The sequence below is a fragment of the Danio rerio genome, chromosome 21 (assembly GCF_049306965.1).
Source record: "Danio rerio strain Tuebingen ecotype United States chromosome 21, GRCz12tu, whole genome shotgun sequence".
In the NCBI taxonomy this organism is placed as follows: domain Eukaryota; kingdom Metazoa; phylum Chordata; class Actinopteri; order Cypriniformes; family Danionidae; genus Danio; species Danio rerio.
The window spans coordinates 8,777,501-8,803,181 of record NC_133196.1 but is presented as its reverse complement, the minus strand read 5'-3'; the positions used below and the strand labels follow the sequence as shown (position 1 = coordinate 8,803,181).

General features: G+C 36.9%; 1 protein-coding gene across 4 annotated transcripts in view; it reads right to left on the bottom strand.

Annotated features, from left to right (window-relative positions):
• Positions 1-10,496: 10,496 nt before the first annotated feature.
• Positions 10,497-25,681, bottom strand: part of ap3b1a (adaptor related protein complex 3 subunit beta 1a) — a 147,661-nt gene continuing 132,476 nt past the window's right edge. For all 4 annotated transcript variants that reach the window (XM_021469001.3, XM_073935772.1, XM_073935770.1 and 1 more), the window contains exon 27: positions 10,497-10,941. In XM_021469001.3, coding sequence (XP_021324676.2) covers positions 10,785-10,941 — 157 coding nt within the window. In that variant the 3' untranslated portion in view covers positions 10,497-10,784. The remainder of the gene's footprint in view (positions 10,942-25,681) is intronic.

Here is a 25,681-nt window from a genome sequence, read left to right as displayed (position 1 = left end):
ATATGTTGATGTGATGCTCAAGAAACATTTAAATGCGAGAGTGAAGTGAATTAAAAATGCTTTAATCAATGATGTTGATTATTTTATGAATATAAAGTTAAGAAAAACATATTTAACATTTTAAATGTAAAGATATAAATATTTTTACAGGCTGTGTTCCCGAATTTAATAATTTTTTACTTAATAAGATTATTTTTATTATAATTATTATTATTATTATATGCAACACAGTGGCTCAGTGGTTAGTACTGTCGCCTCACAGCAAGAAGGACGCTGGTTTGAGTCCAGGCTGGGTCAGTTTTAATTTCTGTGTTTGCACGGGTTTTTGCAACACAATCTCACAGCAATTCGTAACTTTTTGATTTAGTCGCTAATTTGTGTGAATTTGTACGATATATTTCTTACATTTTAAGCTGCGGTCACACTGGGCTTTTCCTCCCATAGACCATTCATATGCACGCAAACGCCTCAGACCGTATAAACACGGGGTCATGCGTCAAGTTTCGCCGGTTGCTGCGGTGCAAAGTTCAAGCTTGGTGAACTCTCAACATCACTTGACTGTGTGAGCAGGGCCGGCGCGTCCATGGAGGCGACCTAGGCTGCCGCCTGGGGGGGCAGAATAGAGAGGGCGGCATCTGCGAAACCCCTCTTACCACCTGCGTCTTTAGTAATATCCGCAATAAGGGCGGCAGAATAGAGAGGGCGAGGTCAGCTCCAGCTCGCCAACCTCCCGCTTTCACTTTCGGGTTGAGGGCGGCGTGACTGTCCTTTGCCTAGAGCGGCAGGTCAGCTTGCTTTTTTTGCTTATCACCCAATGACGGTTGAGATTAGGGGTGGGGTTGGTTGCCAAGCCTCTTTTTACAAATCGTACATTTTAGTACGATTGAACTTGTATGAATTCTCCACTAAACTGACAAAACGTAAAATATCAGTCCAAAGACTTGCGGTACAGGTAAATTGAATAAACTAAATTGGCCGTGTATATGTGTGAATGAGTGTATGGATATTTTTTTCAGTACTGTGTTGCAGCTGGAAGGACATCCGTTGTGACATATCTTTGCTGTATAAGTTGGCAGTTCATTCTGCTGTGGTGACCCCTGATGAATAAAGGGACTAAGCCGAAGGAAAATGAATGAATGAATGAATTATTATTATGCTGTCGTTCTTCTTTAATTCTACTAACGCTAAACCATATCATTTACTATACTTTAGATTAACTGCTATTTTTCTCATACATTTAATTCAGAGTAACCGAGAAAATCCTACTTTGCTTTGAGCAATGTGAATTATGTATAATTATTAGAAATTAATCAGTAATTTTTTTATACACAGGGGCGGATTTAACCAATAAGAAAGGTAAACAGCCGCTTAGGCACGCTAAATACGTAGAAGTTTCTATAAATTATATATAATGACATTTGTGATCATATTTTATGGGATAAGCGTATGACAAATACAAATTTACCTTTATTAGTACATCTGCGCAAATGTGTCCCCCTACCCCCAATCATGGATCAGTCCAGCAGTTAAAACAGATGAACATTTAGTCTTAAAAACAAATAGTTTATTCATTATTTTTAATTGGAAATTAATTTTAAGTAAACAAATCTTTTCAAACTTGGAGAATACATTAAGATAAAAATGTAGAAAGCAAGACTGGGTGAAATAAGAAAAAGACAGCTAAATAAATACAAATACAAAATGTGCATATTACTGTAGGGCTTACCGGTCTCGTGGCTCGAATTGCTTAGGGCCCTCAAATAACTAAATGACTTGCTTTGTTTACCAAATAAGTGGATCTAATTGGATTTGCATTGGAAAGATTAAATAAAAGTAAAAAAGATATTATTTTTATTTCATATATTAAATTTTAGTTTTAATATTCTCAAAATAATTCCACTTAAATTCACTGAATTTTTACAAAATTCTCCACAAAAACAGCAAAAAATGTCTGCAGATTGTGTCTGGCCTTACTTATAAGACTTATAACACATTGCTATTTAATTATAACAATCAACAATCAACTGCTGAAAATGAGCACAGGCACTAACACACTTTACTGATGGCTATTGATGCTGTTAGGAAAAGCACCTTTATATTAGAAAAATAAGTGCAAAATACAGTTGAAACCAGAAGTTTACATACACTCTAAAAAGAGGAACATAACCATTTTTTAAATGTCTGATGGTAAATCATACTAAATGTTTACTATTTTAGGTCCGTTAGGATTACCTAAATGATTTACATTTGCTAAATGCCAGAATAATGAGAGAATTGTTTTTTTAGATAATTTTTTATTCATTTCTAAACAGTCAAATTTTTACACACATTTCCTTGGTATTTTTTAGCTTTGCTCTTAAACTGTATAACTTTGGTCAAATGTTTTGGGCAAGCTTCCACAAGCTTCTCACAATAGTTTGCAGGAATTTTGGCCGATTCCTCCAGACAGAATTGGTGTAACTGAGTCAGATTTGTAGGCTGTCTTGCTCGCACAAGCTTTTTCAACTCTGCCCACAAATTTTCTATAGGATTGAAATCAGGGCTTTGTGATGGCCACTCCAAAACATTCACTCTGTTGTCCTTAAAGCACATTTGAACTAATTTGGCAGTATGCTTAGTGTCATGGACTGTTTTGAAGACCCATTTGTGGCCAAGTTTTCATTTCCTGGCTGATGTCTTGAGATGTTGCTTCAGTATTTCGACATAATGTTCTTTCTTCATGATGCCATCTATGCTGTGAAGTGGACCAGCCCCTCCTGCAGCAAAACAGCCCCACAACATGATACTGCCGCCCCCATACTTCACAGTTGGGATGGTGTTCCTAGGCTTGTAAGTTTTCCCCTTTGTCTTCCAAATGTAACACTGGTCATTATGGCCACACAGTTTAATCTTAGTTCCACAGGACATGTCTCCAAAATTTAGTCTTTTCCCCCAGTTTAATTGTGTAATTTAGCTAATTATAATCTGGCTTTTTTGTTGATTCTGGCTTGTTGATTTTCCCATGTTGTCACACAAGGAAGCAGTGTGTTTGGGGTTGTCCTTTAATACTAATCTACAATTGTGCCTCCAATTAACTCAAATGTTGTCAATTAGCCAATCAGAAACTTCCAAAACCTTGACATTATCATCTGAGCTTTTTCAGAGGCAGAATAATGTTATTGTATGTAAACCAGACTTTCAAGAAAAGTTATAACAATTTCTCAAAAATATCTCTCTCATTATTCTACTATTAGGCATGACCGAAACAAATTTGATAATCCTAACTTACCTAAAAAAGTAAAGGTTTAGTCACATTAACATTTGACTTTTTTTAAATGGTGATGTGCCTATTTATACAGTGTATGTAAACTTCTGATTTCAACTGTATATGTATTTTTTTTACATTTTGGAAAGGAGTAACCATTGACCTCTATAGTAGTTGTTTTTCCTTCTATGGAAGTTAGAAGTTACTGATTTTAAACATTCTTCAAATTATAAATTGAGTACATTTTGATTTCTGGGTGAACTATCCCTGTAATCATTAACTGGAGTTTTTGTTCGAGCACAACAGATGCATTTGTAAACGCTTGTGGCTCTTTAAACCACAATTCATCAAGAGAGCTGCTTTCCCTTTGTGTCTTTATTGTTTCCCGTTTTCTTTTGTTACAATATCTGCTGTCACGGAGCGCTTGGTTTATTTCAGCAGCTGAAATCCCTCCAGGCCTCCGCTAACAGACGCAGAGCTTTTACCGCCTGCATTTTCACTGAACTCCAGTCACTCCGCTCCACTTTAAACACCGCGGTAAATAATGCCGAGGGCCACTGAATGCCATAGATGACACTCAAGGTTTTTTTTTTAATTACACTATGGAGAATCGTGCTCTGTGTTACACATGAAATAAATATTTCTTATTTTCTCTTAAATGTTTTTGAAATTGTACTCACCCTTGTGTCTTCCTGATCCTGCACGCCTCCTGTGGACCACAAAAGATGATATTTACAAGAAATAACCCTTCTTTTAAAGAGCCCCTATTATGGGTTTTTGAAAAACATACAACATCACACACACACACAGGCAAATAAACGCACATACCAAGACACAAACACTGACCCACAAACTGTACAAACAGACATGTGCACAGACACACACCCATAAATACATACACATGCACACACAGACAGTAAAAAAACACAGCCAAACACACTCACACAGACCCACACATGCAGACAAACACACACACACACACACACACACAACCCCACACACACACACAACCCCACACACACACACACACACACACACACACACACACACACACACACACACACACACACACACACACACACACACACACACACACACACACACACACACACACACACACACACACACACACACACACACACACACACACACACACACACACACACACACACGGGTTGCCCATATTTTTTTCCAAAACTGGTTTAAAACAACTCCCATTGTACCGTGAGTGTGTCTGTGTTGTGTTTATCGAAATTCGAACCAAAGATCATTCAGACACCTTCAACATTTCTCTCATCAGCTTAGAAATGGTTATAAAACATGACAGCTTATTACTCACTTGATATATACATATACACTCACCGGTCACTTTATTAGGTACACCTTACTAGTACCAGGTTGGATCCCTTATGCCTTCAGAACTGCCCCAAGAAGTGCCATGGGATTTTTAATGACCACAGAGAGTCAGGATCTGTGTTCAACATCTCATTCAAAAGACAGCGCCCACTGACACTATAGTGTCCCCTTAACTTTTACTGGGGGATTAGGACTCACACAGACCACAGGTTGAGCGCTCCATGCTGACCTCTCTAATACCTCTTCCAACAGCGACCTAGTTGTTCCCATGTGGTCTCCCATCCAGGTTTTGACCAGGCTCAGCCCTGCTTAGCTTCAATGAGTAACCGGTCTTGGGCTGCAGTGTGGTGTGGCTGTGGCCGAGAAAATATCCCTCACATCATTACACCACCACCAGCCTGAACTGTTCATAGAAGGCAGGATGGATCCATGCTTTCATGTTGTTGATGCCAAATTCTGACCCTACCATCTGAATGTCGCAGCAGAAATCAAGGCTCATGAGACCAGGCAACGTTTTTACAATCTTCTATTGTCCAATTTTGGTGAGCCTTGGTGCGAATTGTAGCCTCAGTTTCCTGCTCTTAGCTGACAGGAGTGGCACCGGCTTTTAGTTTCCTAACAGACATATATAGAGATATATATATAAAATAAAATAAAATCACAGGCTCTAGAAGCCCACGCAGACTCTGCACACTGTCAGTTTCCACCGCAACCCCCGCAGCATCTCCAGGTTTAATTGAAAGCACTGTGTTTACATGCCTCACACTGGAGTCAAATCACGTCGCAACAGAGTTTAAAAATAATTACCAGCCAATGCCTGTAAATCCTCCATTTTTAAAATCCATTTCTAACCTGGGAAAATCTAGTTTAATTGAGGAAAAACACAGCGTGCCATGCATTTGGTCACACATCTTGAAGTCCTGCTGCTCTGGAGCTTCAGCTCAGCCTGACCTTTAGTTTAACAGCGCGGACCTGTTCAGGTGGACCTGTGTGTAGCTGATGGATTGTAGTTCTCTTCGTGTTATTAACTAAATAGAGCAGGATTGTAGTTTAGGGAACGACGTTACAGGAAAAAAAAGGTTAAAGAAGTCCTGATATGCTTACTTCTATATACTATAGTAAGGGGCATTATCGCATTTAATGGGTAGTTTTATAAATAATATAAATATTTCTCGTTAACGTATGGCTGCAGATGTATGCATAACATAGTCTAGACAGGATACACCTGCAGATACATGCATCAACATAACAATTTTTGCGACACTGTACAACAATAATCAATATTGGAATAATACTGGGTATAAATACAGATTTTACATTGCTGTGAGGGTTGGGGTAGATCTTAATAAAATACAATTTAATTTTAAGATGGGGATATGGAAAAAAAATACGATATATATATATATATATATATATATATATATATATATATATATATATATATATATATATATATATATACACGTTTTTTTGTAAAAATGCTTCTGTTAATTTTCATGCAACTTTAAACATTGATTTACATATGTTAAAAATGCTTTGTGTGGACAAAAAAATGTGTAGACACAACTTTCAGTCAGAAATCACTACATTTCATTTCATAAAGGAAAAGAAATATATATATATATATATATATATATATATATATATATATATATATATATATATATACACACACACACACACACACACACACACTCAACACTTTATAAGCTACACCTGTCCAACTGCTTGTTAATGCAAATTTCTAATCAGCCAATCACAGGGCAGCAACTCAATGCATTTAGGCATGTAGACATGGTCAAGACGATCTGCTGCAGTTCAAACTGAGCATCAGAATGGCGAAGAAAGGTGATTTAAGTGACTTTGAACGCGGCATGGTTGTTGCCAGACGGACTGGTCTGAGCATTTCAGAAAATGCTGATCTACTGGGATTTTCACGCACAACCATCTCTAGGGTTTACAGAAAATGGTCTAAATAGAGAAAATATCCAGTGAGTGGCAGTTCTGTGGGAGCAAATGTCTTGTTGATGCCAGAGGTCAGAGGAGAATGGCCAGACTGGTTCCAGCTGATAGAAAGGCAACAATAACTCAAATAACCTCTCGTTACAACCAAGGTATGCAGGCGGACGGGCTACAGCAGCAGTAGACCACACCAGGTGCCACTCCTGTCTGCTAAGAACAGGAAACTGAGGCTATAATTCACACAGGCTCACCAAAATTGGACAATAGAAGATTGGAGAAATGTTGCCAGGTCTGATGAGTCTCGATTTCTGCTACAACATTCGGATGGTAGGGGCAAAATTTGGCATCAACACCATGAAAGCATGGATCCATCCAGCCTTGTATCAACAATTCAGGCTGGTGGTTTTGGTGTAATGGTGTGGGGCCCTTTTCTTGGCACACTTTGGGCCCGTTAGTATCAATTTAACATTGTGTCAACGCCGCAGCCTACCCGAATATTGTTGCTGACCATGTCCATCCCTTTATGACCACAGTGTACCCATCTTCTAATGGCTACTTCCAGCAGAATAATGCGCCATAAACCGCAAATCATCTCAGACTGGTTTCTTGAACATGACGATGAGTTCATTGTACTCAAATGGCCTCCACAGTCACCAGAACTCAATCCAATAGAGCACCTTTGGGATGTGGTGGAATGGATGATTCGCATCATAGATGTGCAGCCAACAAATTTGCAGCAACTCTAGGATACTATCATGTCAATATGCACCAAAATCTCTGAGGAATATTTCCAGTACCTTGTTGAATCAATGCCACGAAGGATTAAGGCAGTTCTGATGGCAAAAGTGGGTTCTACCCGGTACTACTAAGGTGTACCTAATAAAGTGGCCGGCTAATTTAGATTATTGTCATCACCATGCATCATATCCACTGTACGATTACAGGATCATCATAATTGGACATCAATAGCATGCACAGTGAAGCATCTAAACACACGTGTGTCTGGAAACGAGGGTTTTTCTCGGCTCCTCCATTGACATCTTAACAGCCTTCAGTGATGAAGAAGAAGCTGAAGCGTCTCAGAGGATCATAAAGCTGTCAGATGAACATCATATCAGCTCTGTGTGTGTGTGTGTGTTTGTCTGCAGTCATAAACAACCACAGCCATAATGCCCAATAATGATGTGATGGAGAAAAGCCTCATACTGGACATAAAGCACAGTTTAATGGGTAAATGTGCTGAAGATCTCAACATATAACACACATTCAAACAGCCAAAGAGGCTGTGAGAGTCAGGAGGAATGTGTGTGTGTGTCTATTTTATGACATTAAAATATGTGCAAGTTATGAGGTGTTTAGTACAAACCCACACCGATTTTATCATTATTATTATTATGTAGATTACAATAAAAATTGCATTAGTCACTCTGCATTTTAGTAATAACTTTTAACGAATCATCAGAATATTTGTGTTGTAAATATGCCTGAAAATCTTGTTTTATCAAACACTGAAAGATATTTTAGTTGGAGTCTGCTGTTATTCATGGTATAAATGTAAGATAGAAATTAATTTAGGCTCAGAAATGTTACAATTAAACAGGGTGATTTATATGTACATAATAATAATAATAATAATAATTATAGAAATACTTAAATTATTATGAGATGGTTATTTCTTTCCAAATTAGCAAGTCGACATCTTGGATCCAACTTTACTTTTTTACTCCAATGGCCTCCACAGTCACCATATCTCAATCCAATAGAGCAGTGTAATCTGTTATACAGGGTGGGCTATTTATATGGATACACTTTAATAAAATGGGAATGGTTGGTGATATTAACATCCTGGTTGTGTCACATTAGTATATGTGAGGGGGCAAACTTTTCAAGATGGGTGGTGACCATGGTGGCCATTTTGAAGTCAGCCATCTTGGATCCAACTTTTGTTTTTTTCAATAGGAAGAGGGTCATTTGACACATCAAACTTATTGAAAATTTCACAAGAAAAGTAAGGGTGTGCTTGGTTTTAACTTAACTTTATTCTCTCATGAGTTATTTACAAGTTTCTGACCACTTATAAAATGTGTTCAATGTGCTGCCCATTGTGTAGGATTGTCAATGCAACCCTCTTCTCCCAGTCTTCACACCTGACAGCAACACCGCAGGAGAAATGCCAGCACAGGCTTCCAGTATCCGTAGTTTCAGGTGCTGCACATCTTGTATCTTCACACCATAGACAATTGCCTTCAGATGACCCCAAAGATAAAAGTCTAAGGGAGTCAGATCGAGAGACCTTGGGGGCCATTCAACTGGCCCACGACGATCAATCCACTTTTCAGGAAACTGTTCATCTAGAAATGCTCGGACCTGACACCCATAATGTGGTGGTGCACAATCTTGCTGGAAAAACTCAGAGAACGTGCCAGTTTCAGTGCATAAAGAGGAAAACACATCACCATGTAGCAATTTCAAATATCCTGTGGCCTTGAGGTTTCCATTGATGAAGAATGGCCACACTATCTTTGTTGTCTATGGTGTGAAGATACAAGATGTGCAGCACCTGAAACTACGGATACTGGAAGCCTGTGCTGGCATTTCTCCTGCGGTGTTGCTATCAGTGTGTGAAGACCGGGAGAAGAGGGTTGCATTGACAATCCAACACAATGGGCAGCACATTGAAAACATTTTATAAGTGGTCAGAAACTTGTAAATAACTCATGAAAGAATGAAGTTACATTAAAACCAAGCACACCGTTGCTTTTCTTGTGAAATTCCCAATAAGTTTGATGTGTCAAATGACCCTCTTCCTATTGAAAAAAACAAAAGTTGGATCCAAGATGGCCGACTTCAAAATGGCCACCATGGTCACCACCCATCTTGAAAAGTTTGCCCCCTCACATTTACTGATGTGCCACAAACAGGCATTAATATCACCAACCATTCCCATTTTATTAAGGTGTATCCATATAAATGGCCCACCCTGTATAACAGATCGCACTGCTCTATTGGATTGAGATATGGTGACTGTGGAGGCCATTGGAGTACAATGAACTTATTGTCATGTTAATGATTCACTCTGAGATGATTCGCTCTGTATGACATGGTAGCCATCAGAAGATGAGTACACTATGGTCATAAAGGGACAGACATGGTCAGCAACAATACTCAGGTAGGCTGTGGCGTTGACACGATGCTCAATTGGTACTAATGGACCAAAAAAATATACCCTCACACCATTATACCACCACCAGCAGCCTGAACTGTTGATGCAAGGCAGGATGGATCCATGCTTTCATGTTGTCAATGCCAAATTCTGACTCTACCATCTGAAAGTCACAGCAATAATCAAGACTCATTAAACCAGGCAAAATATTGTCCAATTTTGTTGAGCCTGTGTGAATTGTAGCCCCAGTTTTGAGGTACTGTTGCCTTTCTACCAGCTGGAACCAGCCTGGCCATTCTCCTCTGACATCAACAAGGCATTTGCGCCCACAGAACTGCCGCTCACTTGATATTTCCTATTTTTCAGAACATTTTCTGTAAACCCTAGAGATGGTTGTGCGTGAAAATCCCAGTAGAGCAGCAGTTTCTGAAATACTCAGACCAGTTCGTCTGGCACCAACAACCATGCCTCAATAAAAGTCACTTAAACCACCTTTCTTCCCCATTCTGATGCTCGGTTTGAAAAGCAGCAGATCGTCTTGACCATGTCTACATGCCTAAATGCATTGAGTTGCTGCCATGTGATTGGCTGATAAGAAATGTGCGTTAACAAGCAGTTGGACAGGTGTACCTAATAAAGTGGCCGGTGAGTGTATATGTAGTCAGGACACAGTGTGGGACGATGGAAAGAACCAATCCAGCACGACCTTCTTTTTTCCACATCTTTTTAATCACTGTAATGTAACTCGTCTGGCACTTAGATTCATCATTTTAGAAAAGGCACTTCACATCGCTTTGTATGATTTTATCAAACTACAAGCACAAATTATCTGCCATGGTGTCATCCAGACATCCAGCGTGATTAAATCTGGCCAAAGAAAACACAGATTCTCCAAATTGTGACGACTGAGCTTTTCTGAATACAGTAAAATCTCACACCGAACATTGACCAATCAGAGCTGCATTTAAAGCACATAAAGCCTCCGAGATTGAGGGAAGATCTGAAATTTCTCATTACAGGTGTTATTGTCCGCCAGGTGGAGTTCTGCAGGTGTGGTTTCTAGGTGGCGCTGTTGCCCAGGGCAGTTTTCAGCTGGCGCAGCAGCATTGAGCCCATGACGCTTTTCTCAGTGTTTACTGTGATCTGAGCATCTGGATCCTTCAGAGTCACTGAAACCAACACCAGAGAGGAAGAGCTCACCGTCTTACCTGCAAACCTGCAAACACACACAGCAGATGAAATCCCAGCAGATGAATCCCAACACTGCACTTGGGCATAAAAACACAAAACTGTTTCATTACTTTTTCTTTCTCTCCATCTTTCATTTTCTTTTAATATTTCATGTTTTCTTTTTTTCTCTTTCTTTCCCTCTTTTTAGTGCTTTCTTATCTTTAATTTCTTTCTTTCTTTCTTTCTCTTTCTTTTTCTTTCTTTCTTTCTTTCCTTTTCTTTAGTTTCTCTCATTTCCTTCCTTCTTTTTTTTCATGATTTTTTTCATTTTGTTTGTTTTATCCTTGTTTTATTTTATTTTCCATTTCTTTTCTCTTCTTCTCCTTAATTTTCTTCCTTTCATTTCTCTCCTTTTATTTCCTTCTTCCCAACCCTTCTTTTCTTCTTCCTTTTTTTCTTTCTTTCTTGTTCCATTTTTTCATTTATTTTCCTCTATTTTTCTCTTTTCCTTTTTTCATTTCCCTTCTCCCTTTCTTCTTTCTTCCCTCTGTTTGTTTGCTTTTTGTTTCTCATTTCATTTTTTATTTTACCTCTTTCTTTTCTTCTTTCTCTTCCTTTTGTTCTTTCTTTCCTTTACTCTTTCATTTCCTTTTTTCTTCCCCTTTTCTTTTTTGTTCTTTTCTTTTATTTTTCTCTTTTCTTTCGTTCTCCTTTAGTTCCTTCCTTCCTTTACTCTCTCTTTCTTTTCCTCTCTTTCTTTCCCTTTACTTTCTCTTTCTCATTTCCTTCCTTTAAGTTTCTTCCTGTCATGTTCTTCCTTCCTCCCTCCCTACCTTTTTTCTTTTTTTGTTTTTTCTTCTTTTCTTTTCCTTTCTTTTCCATTTTCCTTTCTTTTCTCTTCGTTTCTTTCTTTCCATCTTTCTCTTCCTTTTATTTGCTTCCTTTACTCACTCGCTCTCTTTCTTTCATTTCCTTCATTTTTCATTTCTCTTTTTTCTTCCCTCTTTCTTGCTTGTTCCCTTTTTTCTTTGCTTTCTTTTTCCCCTTTACTTTGTAAATATAAATAAAATATTATAAATATGTAATAAATATTATATTACATTATATATATATATATATATATATATATATATATATATATATATATATATATATATATATATTTTTTTTTTTTTTTTTAAATATAGTGTAAGGTAAATATGCAAATTAACCTTTGCATAGATATTATAATACATCATCAAAAAATTCAAGTAAATATGCAAATTAACCTTTGCATAGATTTTATATTATATTATATATTTAAAAAATTGTGTATAGTAAATATGCAAATTAACCTTTGCATAGATTTTATATTATATTATATTATATTATATATTTAAAAATTAGTGTAAAATAAATATGCAAATTAACCTTTGTATAGATTACATTATATTATATATTTTAAAAATTGTGTAAATTAAAATGCAAATTGATCCTTGTATAGAAATTATATATTTATTTAAAATATTGTAAGATAAATTTGCAAATTAAACCTTGTGTAGACATTATATTATGATATATTATATTATATTATTTTATATTATATTATACCAATTTATATTATATTATATTACATTATGTTATATTATAATTAAATTTTTAAATAAATAGTGAAAGGTAAATATGTAAATGAACCCTTATATAAATATCATATCATATTGCTACTTTGCTAGTGTATTTATTTATAAATAACAGTGTTTACAAAACACAATATTGCTGCAAAAACAAACATGAATGAGACTTTGTATTAAAATATGCCCCATAGACTTGCAGAGATGGGGGAGCGAAGGGGGATTAAGTGAGTGCGGGTGTGTGTGTGTATTGAACAGGCAGGGCAGTCTATTATTTGGTCTGATTAAGCAGCTATTAGGGGCCGAGGGACACACTGCTGTCAGTCACACACGCGCACACACAGCTAATACACTACAGGATGGCTTGAAGCAGATTCAGCAATATGATCAGCATTTCAGTGAATGATTGTCTGACAGCCACGTTTCTGTATTAAAGCCGCCAAACGATTGCGATGATTTAATTATATTAATTATTATTTCATTAATGAATCATTTTGCTTTGACATATGGCGATTGTGGAGCAAAGAATGCTTAGACATCACTAATGGAGAGAGTATGTTTGACTCGTATAATGATTTCTGAAGGATACACACATCTATGCACAGTCATTTTAAGTCACATCAAAAATAAAAGTTTGTTTTGACACATCATAAATTTGTGGACTGTATTTATTTATTATGTATATGTGATTAGGCCTGTTACAATAATCAATGTATGGACTTATTGCACACATGGACATGACGTCAATCATTTTTGGTGATGCAATATACAGTTATATATACAGTTTTTTTTTTCTTTTTTAAATATTTCCCAAATGATGTGCAACAGAGCAAGGAAATTTTCACAGTATGACTGATAATATTTTATCTTCTGGAGAAAGACGTATTTGTTTTATTTTGGCTGGAATAAAAGCAGTTTTTGATTTTTTTAAAAAGCATTTTAAGGTCAAAATTATTAGCCCCTTTAAGCTATATATTTTTTTCGATAGTCTACAGAACAAACCATCATTATACTATAACTTGCCTAATTACTCCATCCCACGTCTAGTTAACGTAATTAACCTAGTTAAGCCTTTAAATGTCACTTTAATAATTCTGACTTTAACTGTATATCGTCCATACATCTTTATTGGAGGTGTCAGTGTGGTTAAATAAACACTATAGTATTTACTATAAATGACTGTAGTATGTTTTCATGTGGGTTTCTCACAACTGAAAGTAGACCTGGCAGGAGATATCACAGCCTCTGTTACCTTTTTTTTTTAACATTTATTATTATTTATTTAGGATATGCGTTTTCACATTCCGTTTCCAATGCCCTTATTATTAATGGATTAAAATGATCATAATTAAATTAAATATCCTTAAGAATAACAGATTATTTGTTCTTCGACTGAGTGTACTTGCATTATAGTCCTATTATACTGTCATTCTGGCATTACATAATGAGCACTAATAATATTGTTAATTAAACAATAATATTGCAGTATTAATATACAAATGCAATACAATAATATATAAATATTACAATATATTTTGGTGCATATATCATATGACAAAAAATAGATATCGTGACAGGCCTAATTGTTCTGCACACACATACATAGAAACAAAACTATACAAAACTATTTTGTTACATTTTACCATAATAACAATATCATCATAATATATCATCATAAGATTTCATTTGATCAAAAAATTGTAGGATGTATGATTTATATCTCAATATTAATAAACATTTTCTCAAAATAATAATTCTGCACTTATTATTTATCTGCAAAATAAATAATAAGCACTGTGCTACGTCCCACAGATCTCGCTATTATGTCTTTCTTTTCCATTCCTTAATAACCTGTTTTAACACATTTTAATAATTGTTTTTCTTTTTTCTTTTTACGGTGGCAGCTTAAAGACGCTTTTTATATGGTGAATGAAGTCACAAGAATTGCTCAGGTGAGAGTTTTTCCACAGACTTCAACAGCGCAAAAACCTTGATGGTTTTGTGGGTCTCGTCTATCAAATCTGATCTTTAATTTGTATTTACTATTGAATTCATGTCAGGAGATTGGCTGGGCCTTTCTACAGCTTGTTTTTCTTTCTTCTGCATTTGAGAGTTTCCTTTGTTGTGTTTTGGATCATTGTCTTGCTGAAAGGTCCACCCTGGTTTCATCTTCATCATCCTGCTAATGTAGATGTTGGACTGAAGCAGCTAATATTCATTTACAATGAGGCAGGGCAGAGGGTCACTGAATAACTTCTGAGATTTCAGCTGCTGTCTGGGCTTTCACTGCCTTTCTACACCTTCCTTTCTTTATGTGTTCAATACTTTTTCCCTCTGTCATTTCATGTTATCATGCATTAATTATTTATTTTTAACTATTTAGATTTGTTTTCTTTTCGTATATGGATTTCCTTGGTTGTTATAAACCGGTGATAATTTCAAGTGACAAATGGAAAAAATGGTGACAGGTTCAATACTTATTTCCCCCACTGTAAAGAAACTTGCCTTGCCTGCCCAAGGTAAAAAGTTGCCACTATAAACAACTATACATTATTTATATATATATATATATATATATATATATATATATATATATATAGCAAATTGAACAAAAAAATCTAAAATGTCAATGCATGTATAGTAAACATCTTGATGTCAATGTATAGTGCTGCAGCAATATCTGCAGTAATGGGCTACTTAGCAAAGCTAACTCTGGAATCGTCCCAGTCTAAAAGCACTAGTAAAGGAAGCCCAAATGGCTCCACTGACAGCAGAGACACGACCTCTTCCGCCCTCCGTGCCCTTGATCCTCCCTCCTGTCTGTCCATCCGTCCTCCAAACCCACGTGCCCGCTTCACCGCCATCTGCCTCCTATTTACACAGCCTATTATACAACAATCAGCCATTTAGCACACAGCCTTACATGCCGGGACCCCATTTAGCACAGAGAGGCACACAGACCCCTGTCCCACCATGAGGCCCCTTCACTCCCAGAGCCTCCGTCTCACACACAATGAGCACCGTTTTTAGACGTGACAGAATGAGGCGGACACGAAAAATGCTAACCAACTGGAGACTGCGACACATCTGACGGTCAGCACTGATGTACGCTAATAGACTGAATTAAATCGATAGATGGATGCATAGATGGACTGTTACTTAGACAGACAGACAGACAGACGGTCTGATGATAGATAGATAGATAGATAGATAGATAGATAGATAGATAGATAGATAGATAGATAGATAGATAGATAGATAGATAGATAGATAGATAGATAGATAGATAGATAGATAGATAGATAGATAGATAAATGAATCAATAGAAAATTAATAGAAAAAATGATCAATGGAACAAACAATCAAGAGATCAACAGAATGATCAACAGAACAAGTCAATGATAATTAACAATTTAACTAATGATTGATGAACAATGGATGGATGGACGGAACAACGGGTGGATGAATGGATGGATGGATGGAACAACAGATGGACGAATGGATGGATGTAACGACAGATGGAAGGACAAAATGATGAATGGATAGTCGGAATGACGGATGGATGGACAAACGACAAATGGATGGACAGAATGATGGATAGATGGATGGAATGACGGATGGATGGAACGACAAATGGATGGAACCTAGATGGATGGATGGATGGATGCAACAATGGATGGAATGATGGATGGATGGAATGACGGATGGAAAGACATACAGATAAACGTATGGATGGAATGACAAATGAATGGACAGATGAATTAATTGAAGAATGCAACAACAGATGGATGGATTGAACAACTGATGGATGGATGGAAGGATGCAACAACAGACGGATGGATGGAACAACGGATAGATGGACGGAAAGATGGATGGATGCAACAACTGATGGATGGAACAAATGATGGATGGAAGGATGCAACAACAGATGGATGGATGGAACAACGAATGGATGGATAGATGGAACAACAGATGGATGGATGGATGGATGGACGGATGGATGGACAGATGGAACAACAGATGGATGAATGGAACAACGGATGGATGGACAGAACAACGGATGTATGGACAGAATAAAGGTTGGATGGATGGAACAACGGATGGATAGATGGAACAACAGATGGATGGATGTATGGAACAACGGATGGATGGACAGAATGATGGATGGATGGAACAACAGATGGATGGACGGATGGATGGATTGAACAACGGATGAATGGACGGAACAACAGATGGATGGACTGAACAACTGATGGATTGATGGCACGACTGATGAATGGATGAATCGACAGATGGATGGATGTAACAATGGATGGATGGAAGGATGGAACAACTGATAGATTGAAGGATGCAACAACAGATGGATGGATGGAACAATGGATGGATGGATGGATGGATGGAATGACAGATGGAACAACGGATGGATAAAATAACTGATGGATGGATGGAAGGATGCAACAACAGATGGATGGATGGAACAATGGATGGATGGAACAACAGATGGATGGATGGAACGATGGATTGATGGAACACTCGATGGAAGGATGGAACAATGGATTGATGGAACACCGGATGGATGTAACGATGGATGGATGGATTGATGCAACGACAGATGGATGGATAGAACAACTGATGGATGGATGGAACAACTGATGGATGGATTGATGGAACAACGGATGGATGAAAGTATGCAACAACAGATTGATGAATGGAACAATGGATGGATGGAACAACAGAATTCATGATGGAACAACACAATAATTGGTAGATAGAATGATTGATTAATGAATGTTCAATGGAACGAAAAATAGATCCATAGATCAAAAAATGAAAAGATGGATGAATAGATGGATGGAGGAATTAATGATGGGACAACCCAATGATTGGGAGATAAAAATGATCTGTCGATAAATGTTTGATGGAATGAAAGATAGATCAAAAAATGAATGGATGGATGGATCAAGTTTATTCTGACTCTCTGTGCTGGTGACACTTTGATCTCTCAGTCCCGGTGCCTCGACTAATGGAGTCAGTTTATAAAAGTCTTATTTACACACGCACTAAACACAGCCCTGAGGCACAAAATGTGTGTGTGTTTGTGTGTGCGTGTGTGTGTGATAAGCTAAAGCCACTTGATCCCCAGGATTTTAGCTGCTTCCAAACTAACATACTCGAATACAGACACAAACAGAGAAATGTGGCACAATAAGAGCCACGGGTCCTGATACTGGTCAGTCATCCTGTTTAATTCTCTCTATCAATCTGTCGCTCATTCTCACATAAAATCAACATACACACACACACACAGCACCTCTAACCTGAGTGTGTGTGTGTGTGTGTGTGTGTTGTAAATGTGTGGATGGGGCTCTAAATGGGTCATTGGTATTCTGGTCTGTCACCACTGGGCCTCTGAACTGGATTAATTGAGGCTGTGGAAAGAAAAGCAAAGCAGAGGCCTGGCTCTGGCCAGAAGAACCACTATCGATCCACACACAAACACACACACACACACAGATGAACACTTGCTCCTAATCAGAGACAGACAGACAGACAGAGAGACTAAATGACTGTCGCCTCTTTATTCAGCCTTAAAGACTCGACTGCTGAGATTCCTGTTCACGCGCAACAGTTATCATTCACTTTCACTCATCTAAACTGGGAAAGAAACATCAGGTTAGTTTCCTTTATTGGATATTTCACCGATGAAAGCTCTACTTAGATAAATATATAATAAATAAAATGACAGGCACTCAAACAATGTTGCTGCTTGTTCAAACTGCTCACGTAAAACGAGATGAAACAACAATTATTAAAAACTTCATAGGGACAACTTAAATTTTTTATGTTCAATCTACTTAAATTTGTAAAAACAAATAAGTTACTTAAAGGTGCAGAAGGTGATCCAAAATGCTAACCGTTAGCATAATAGCTTTGAAACTCAGGGCCTACTCTCACTATGTTATCAGAACCATGGCCAGGCCCAGATCGTTTAAGAAATGTGAGTGCTCTGAATCGGGCTCAGGCACGGTTCACTTGGCCGGCCCTGGCCTGCTTGGAAGAATTGTGCCAAAGCCCAGTTCACTTGGGCTTTGGCGCGGTATGCTTGTGTATAAGTGCAAAACAGGACCTAGCTCGTAACTGAAAGCGAGACGTGACTTTTAGGGGACTGTTATTCATTCTTACTGTTCAATGAACGCAAACTGTCGTAGATTATTAAAGACGCAAACTTCTCACTGCATGAAAGCTGCACCTTCAGCAAACCTCCTAATTCCCGCAGCACGAGGACTTTATAATTGTTTATGAGCACCAAAAGTGGCTGATCTGGTCAGCGAAATATTTGACTGCGTGCCACTGCATATCAAATGACTTAAACGACAATATAACTAAAGAAATCTCCACTGTGCTGAGCGAAAGCGCTTCTGACCAGCGCATCATTGATGACGTAAGCGTGCCCAGTATATATATATATATATATATATATATATATATATATATATATATATATATATATATATATATATATATAAATATAAACAACAGTTCTCTCTGGTTCTCGAATCTGATTGGCTGATAGCAGTGAGATATTCAAGTAATATCAGCATCTGTACAGCCTCTTTACCCATGTATACTGTATCACTTTGCTTGCAAGGAGTTCCAAACAAGCTATTTAAAAAGATACAAAGTTTTAAACCGTCCCAGCGAATCCGTTTAGCAAAACAGACATGGCAAATGATACATTTTTCATGAATGTATCTGTGGAAAAATAAATTTCTATCAACTAATTCCAAATGAACAATAATCTACGTATAACTAAAATGTTATATTCTTTGGTTTTTAATTATATAATTTCATTAACATCCCAGCTAGGAGGGACATTTAACCTTTATCTCTCTGACTACAGGCTAAGCCAGTGATGCAAATGCTTTAAACGACTCTGTCTTTGTCTTCGGGTGTTGCTTTTATGCTACAGAAACCCTATGTTGATTAACTTGTGTGGTCAGTAGCTGGGCCGTTTTTTAACACCTATGCCATGCTGACTCCCACTCTTAATTTGCATGCTTTGTTTAGCCATATCCCCTCCTCCTATGAACACAATATAGACATGAAATCTTTGTCTATTAGACTTGTGTGAGACTTGTGAGAGACTTGTGAAAGAACTTGCAGACTGTGGACCTCTAGTAGGCTCTTGCAGACACATGGACATCTTAAAGACGCTGTATGACTGCAGATTAACCAACACATCTCAATAAAGGAATTCTGCTTGTTCCGAGTCTCCTGGACTGGGTTCTCTCTTCTTTTTCACTCATTTATTTTTTTACAACATATCCTTCGATATTAGCTATGAAAGCCCATTAGTTGAAGAAGAAGATGAAAAGACGACATCCATGGAGCAAACTGCAAGAAGTGTAGCCGTTACATCAGCAGATTTGGACTATTTAGAAAAAAAATCTGCATGAATACGATTCTGTGTGGCAAACTGTATGGGCCGTAAAAGAGCTCAATATCGACCTCAAACATATTGAGCTATGAAGTAACTCGCCACTTCTTGTTAGATCTAAAGTGTCATTAGAATATTTAAAAGATGCTTGCTCAGCTGTTTAACCGTCAGCTTATGATTGAATCCAACGCGGAAGTAGTTCTTAAAAAAGGGTTTTGAGACTCTCCATGTTTGATTTTGTTTTTATATACACAATTATGCCGCCAAACTGTTATATAAACGCAATATCACACTCGTAGCAGTCTCCCACCAGTGCCGATATACAGCCGTATCGCACTGCTACTTGTGTGATATATATATATATATATATATATATATATATATATATATATATATATATATATATATATATATATATATATATATATATATATTTATTTCAATGTATATTCAGCAATTTCAATGGAGTTTCTGTGCTCGCCTGCTGATGCTGACGGCACTTTAGTCTTTTATCACGTTTTACGCTTGTACAACTAAGTGGATGCTTAAGTTTATTTAACTGAACATATTTTAATGACATCACAACATCAATGCTGTAAAAGAAACCTTATGAAACTGAAAATAGTCACATTAAGCTTTACTGGAAGTTCCTCATTGGCTGAAAAACACTAACTGTGCCCAAAGCCCATTGATGTAAAACAGCAATCTTTTTTACTTTATTCTAAGAGTGACATCTTTCTTCCAAACTAAAAGCCAATCATTTCTATAAGACTGACCCTTACTGACCTTTACTGACCCTTATTAGTGGACGATCACAGACTTAAATCTGCTATTTCCATTCATCTCTGAAGGCCAGCGTGTACAACACGTCCTGTTTCTTAAACTCTGAAAGCCATCGCTCTGCACTGCATACACCATATGGTAAAGCCTCATGCTTCTACTCCTCCATGTCCTCCAGTCTGCAGAGAAGGCTTTAGCCATCAATTGCCAAATGTTCGTGCCAAGTATGTTTGTGTGTAAGCGACTGTGTCTGTTTTAAGAGTCCTCTGTCCTAATAGAGGTTAATGCGAGTGACCAGATGACCAGCTGTCCCTCTCCAAAATGAAGGACAAGCGCCTCTGAAACAAACTCCACTCACACAGCTGCTAACTAACTAGTGCACAGAGGAACTCAATCGTATACAGTGCTCAGCATAAATGAGTAGACCGCATTTTGGAAATTCATATTTTTATTTATTTCTCTGAGAATATAGGTCATATATTTTGGTGCTTTTGAACAAAACAGATTTATTAAGCGGATATATTTATTAAAATTATATTTTAGTCACCAAACATCTTTAGGAATAGAAAGATAAGACATTTAAAATCATGGGAAATATTGGGAAAAACAATTAGAAACTACAAAATTTTAACAAAATTCTATAAAATTTTTCGTTTCTCTTGAATTTTGCTCTTTTAAATATTTTATTTAATATTTTTCCGTTACATCAATTCGGGTGTAGGACTTTTATCAAGTTATTTTGTTAGATTAGCTCCAGATTTGGCTTCAGTACTGACTAATCTAATGTGTATTCACAAGTATAATGTTGTAAAGCTTCCTATTGAAAATATAAATTTTTAATGAGAGATTTGTGAGGGGTGTACACATATATGCTGAGCACTGTAGATGAAATATGACTCAAATGAAACACTGCATGAGAGCAGTGGAACGAGGAGAAATAACATCACTGTTCAAAAGCAAATTGTGTAGGGCAGATATAAAAGAACTAAAAGCATCCTAAGACAAAGCCTTGATGTATCCCAAGAATTTACAAAATTTCGATCTACCTGTTGGCCTGATATGTACGCCGCTGAGTTTTTCAGAAATCATGTGACACTTTGTTTTAAAAAGCGAACATAAATATTTGTTCTTCTAATTTTGTTGTTGTTCTTCACGCATAAACACACCAGTTAAAAAATTATTAGCAAATGTTCATGAAACATCCATCATTTACATCAAGAAGTCTACATTTCCAGTTGTTTATTCAATTTATTATTCAGCTGATAAAAAGTTTGTTTAACTGCATAGCACATTAGTATTTAAACATAATATGAATTACAATTTTATTAATAATGTAACATGCAGGTTTTATATACATAAAATACATAAAACAGGTATAAACGTCCCATTTTTAGCATTGTTCCATTTCTCATAATCTGCACTAGAGGTGTCAAAATGAATTGTTTCTTCGGTGCACTGTGATGCAGATGCGGACAATTGGATATTAGTTCAGTAATATAGATCATAACCGGTTATTATGTACTGACGTCATTTATCTCCTATGTGCAATGTTGCACTCCTACTACTTAAAAGGTAGATGATTATGCACAACTGCTTGTGAGTTTGCTGGAAAGTCTTTCATTGAAACTGAAGACGGCACAGCACATGAGTCACCATTTCACAACTACGGAGAGATGCTGTAACGAGCGTGCCTGTGGTGTAAGTTTTCTCCACAGTGTCTATAACTAATTACCTGTGAAAACCGCGTATTATGCGCATATAGACTGTAACTGCAATTGTTCTTCCAAGGTCACTCATCGATGAACAGCGCTTTCATTTCTAAAGCCAATCGCAGCCCTTTTTGTTGAGCGGGTGAAGACAATGACCAATCATAGGGGTATAAGACCTTGCTTAAAAGCCCTCCTATTGAAAAGCTTAAAGCTTCCTATTGAAAATATTAATTTAAATGAGAGATTTGAAAGGGGTGTACACATATATGCTGATCACTGTAAATTAAATTTGACTTAAATGAAACACTGCAGGAGAGCAGAGGATATATAACATCGCTGTTCAAAAGCAAATTGTGTAAGGCAGAAATAAAAGAACTAAAAGGGGCCTAAAACAAAGCCTTGATGCATCCCAAGAATATATATATAAATTCTAATTCATTACTTGTATTCAATTTAATTATTCCAAATTTATTAATCAGCTGACAAAAAGTCTGTATTGCTGCATAACACGTTATTATGTAAGCACAATAGAGATTACATATAATGTTTTTATAATATAACAAGCAGATTTTATATGCATAAAATACATAAAATGGGTATAAGTCACATTATTAGCACTGTTCCGATTCTCATAATCTGCACATTCCTGTTTGTTGTCTGCAAAAAAACTATTATTTGCCCAGTTCATCATGACATATGGGCAATATCATACACCCGGCGCAATGCTGCGCAAGGCGCGACAAAATTGTTGTTTGCTAGTTTCAGCTCGACGCAAGTCATTTTGACGTTTTGCAGCATGCTGTTTACATAGCAACTGCATTTGCACTCATATGTGCGCCCATAGGCGTTCTGGTCTACAAAAGGAGGCGTGTTAAGGCCTGTATTGGCGCGTTGCTATTTTGAGAAACTATAATAGGCTGCACAATAGACCAGATCAAAGCAGGTCTAAAGTCCAGCGCAGAGCGCGTTAGTTGTGTGGCTCGCTTAACCATTGCTTAATACACACAGGATGTACAGCGATACGCAAATATCTTTACAAATAAAAAATAAAGGATTAAAATATTACAAAAATTATTATTTTCTAGCCTACATAAATATAAAAACCACCGCCTCCAAGCCTTCATCTCGGCAGGCTTTTTTAAAGTTTATTCATGACAATTTGCTTTTGTATAATGTTGTTATTATTAGTAGTATTATTTATTATATGCATATTTATATTTGTTTTTATTAAAAACAAGCTTAGATTTGCTCCACCTGTCAGGTTTTAGACCATACGGGGCATATCATGTGTATTTGAAAATATCTCAGTTTTTTAAACACACTTCGTTATTATAGTTCAGTTATTCGTTTGCTGGAAATTAGAACTGAATTTAGAAAAAGTTTTGATACAAATCTTTGAGCTTAACAATCAAAATTAATTATGAATAGGCTAATGGATGTCTGTGCGTTCACAAGAGTGAAAGTGAAAGTAAAGAATGAGGCGGCTCATCTCTCATTCTCATGCTGTTGATGCTCTGTTTAACTGTTTTCTTTCCAGTGAAGCGCTCAGTTTTTCCACTTTCAAAGTCCGTCATGTAAAAAGGAAATGTGCCATGGTGTGACGCAACTGACTCTTAAAGGGAATGGGAAATGAGACTCTGATTGGTTCATTCTCAAAACACACCTATAACTCATCAAGAGAATAAGCTCAACCCTGTTAGACCATGTGCCACGGCGCAAAAAGGATTTCCTTAAAATAGCAAAAGTGGTTTCGGACACGCCCTTTATGATTTTCCGCCCTGCGCTTTGCTCTTTGCGCATGGGTCATCAAAATAGAGCCCATAATGTTACTTATCATACAACATGCATGTTTTATACGCATTAAATACAAAAGTCACATTTTTAACATTGTTTTAATTCTCATAATCTGCACATCCCTGTTTGCTGTCAGCAAAACAAAGTTATATGTCTACTTCATTACATATGTTATTTATAATATAACATGCACGTTTTATATGCACTCAATACTAGGGATGTAACGGTATTGTAAATACCGTCATACCGCAATATTATTTTTTTTCGATATTACCGTAGTCGCATGACTCGGTAAAACCATAGGTCTTCTGAGAAAATTTGCTCAGGCGAATGAATCGAACGGGAGGTAGCGAAAACTACAATTCCCATCAGCCCATGCTTGACCATCATCCCTTGCGGTCTGTTGTCGCTACAGATCCAGTAATGCGGAAATGGAGTGTGCTGCTAGAAGCGGGGATGAAAAAGAGCTGGAAAACTCTAAAGCGGGTGTTGTCGCCGCGCGCGTACTGAATAGCGGTGTTGTCACGCGAGTTCTTATCAGCTGTGTTGTCGCGCGCGTACTAAATAGCGGTGTTGTCAGCACACTGTTCAGATTGATGCAGACATGAGACCTCTATCTCACTCATGGTTTGTCCTCTCAAGTGGGGGAAAGACAATGCACAACGTTACCCACTGCTGTCAACCTGGGCCAAGTCATATCTCTCTTGTCCCAGAAACCTCAGTCCCAAATGAGAGGTTTTTTTTTCTGTCGCAGGGGACATTGTAAATGCCCAGAGATACCAGCTTTTACCAAATTATATTTATATGATAATTTTCCTTTAAACCCATCTCTATCTAAGTGAGTGAGTGATTAAATGTTGAATGTGATGAGTTTTCAACAATACTACATTGAAACTTTATTTTTTTACATGGTTTAATATTTTTTTGTTATTAAAATTGAAGTTCCTGTTTCAAAGCTTACAGATAGATGGCTAATTTGTATGTCATTGACACTTTTGGCACTTTTTTGGAGTATTTTCATAAGTTTTGTTTTTTCCTGTAAATGATTCAATAAATACCGTACCGTGACATTCATACCGAGGTATTACCGTACCGTGAAATTCTGATACCGTTACATCCCTACTCAATACATAAAATGAGTGTAAAAGTCACATTTTTAGCACCGTTTCAATTCTCATAATCTCCACATCCCTGTTTTATTTTAGCAAAAAATAGGTATTTGCCTAGTTCATAACATAATGTTATTTATAGTACAGCATCCATGTTTTATACAAATAACATGCATAAAATGGGTACAAAAATTCCTATTTTTAGCATGGTTCCAATTCTCATAATCTGCTCATCCCTGTTTTTTGTTAGCATTTTTTATTTTTATTTTGCCTAGTTCATTACATGTATTATTTATAATATAACATGCATGTTTTATAAGCATACAATGGGTGTCAAAGTCATATT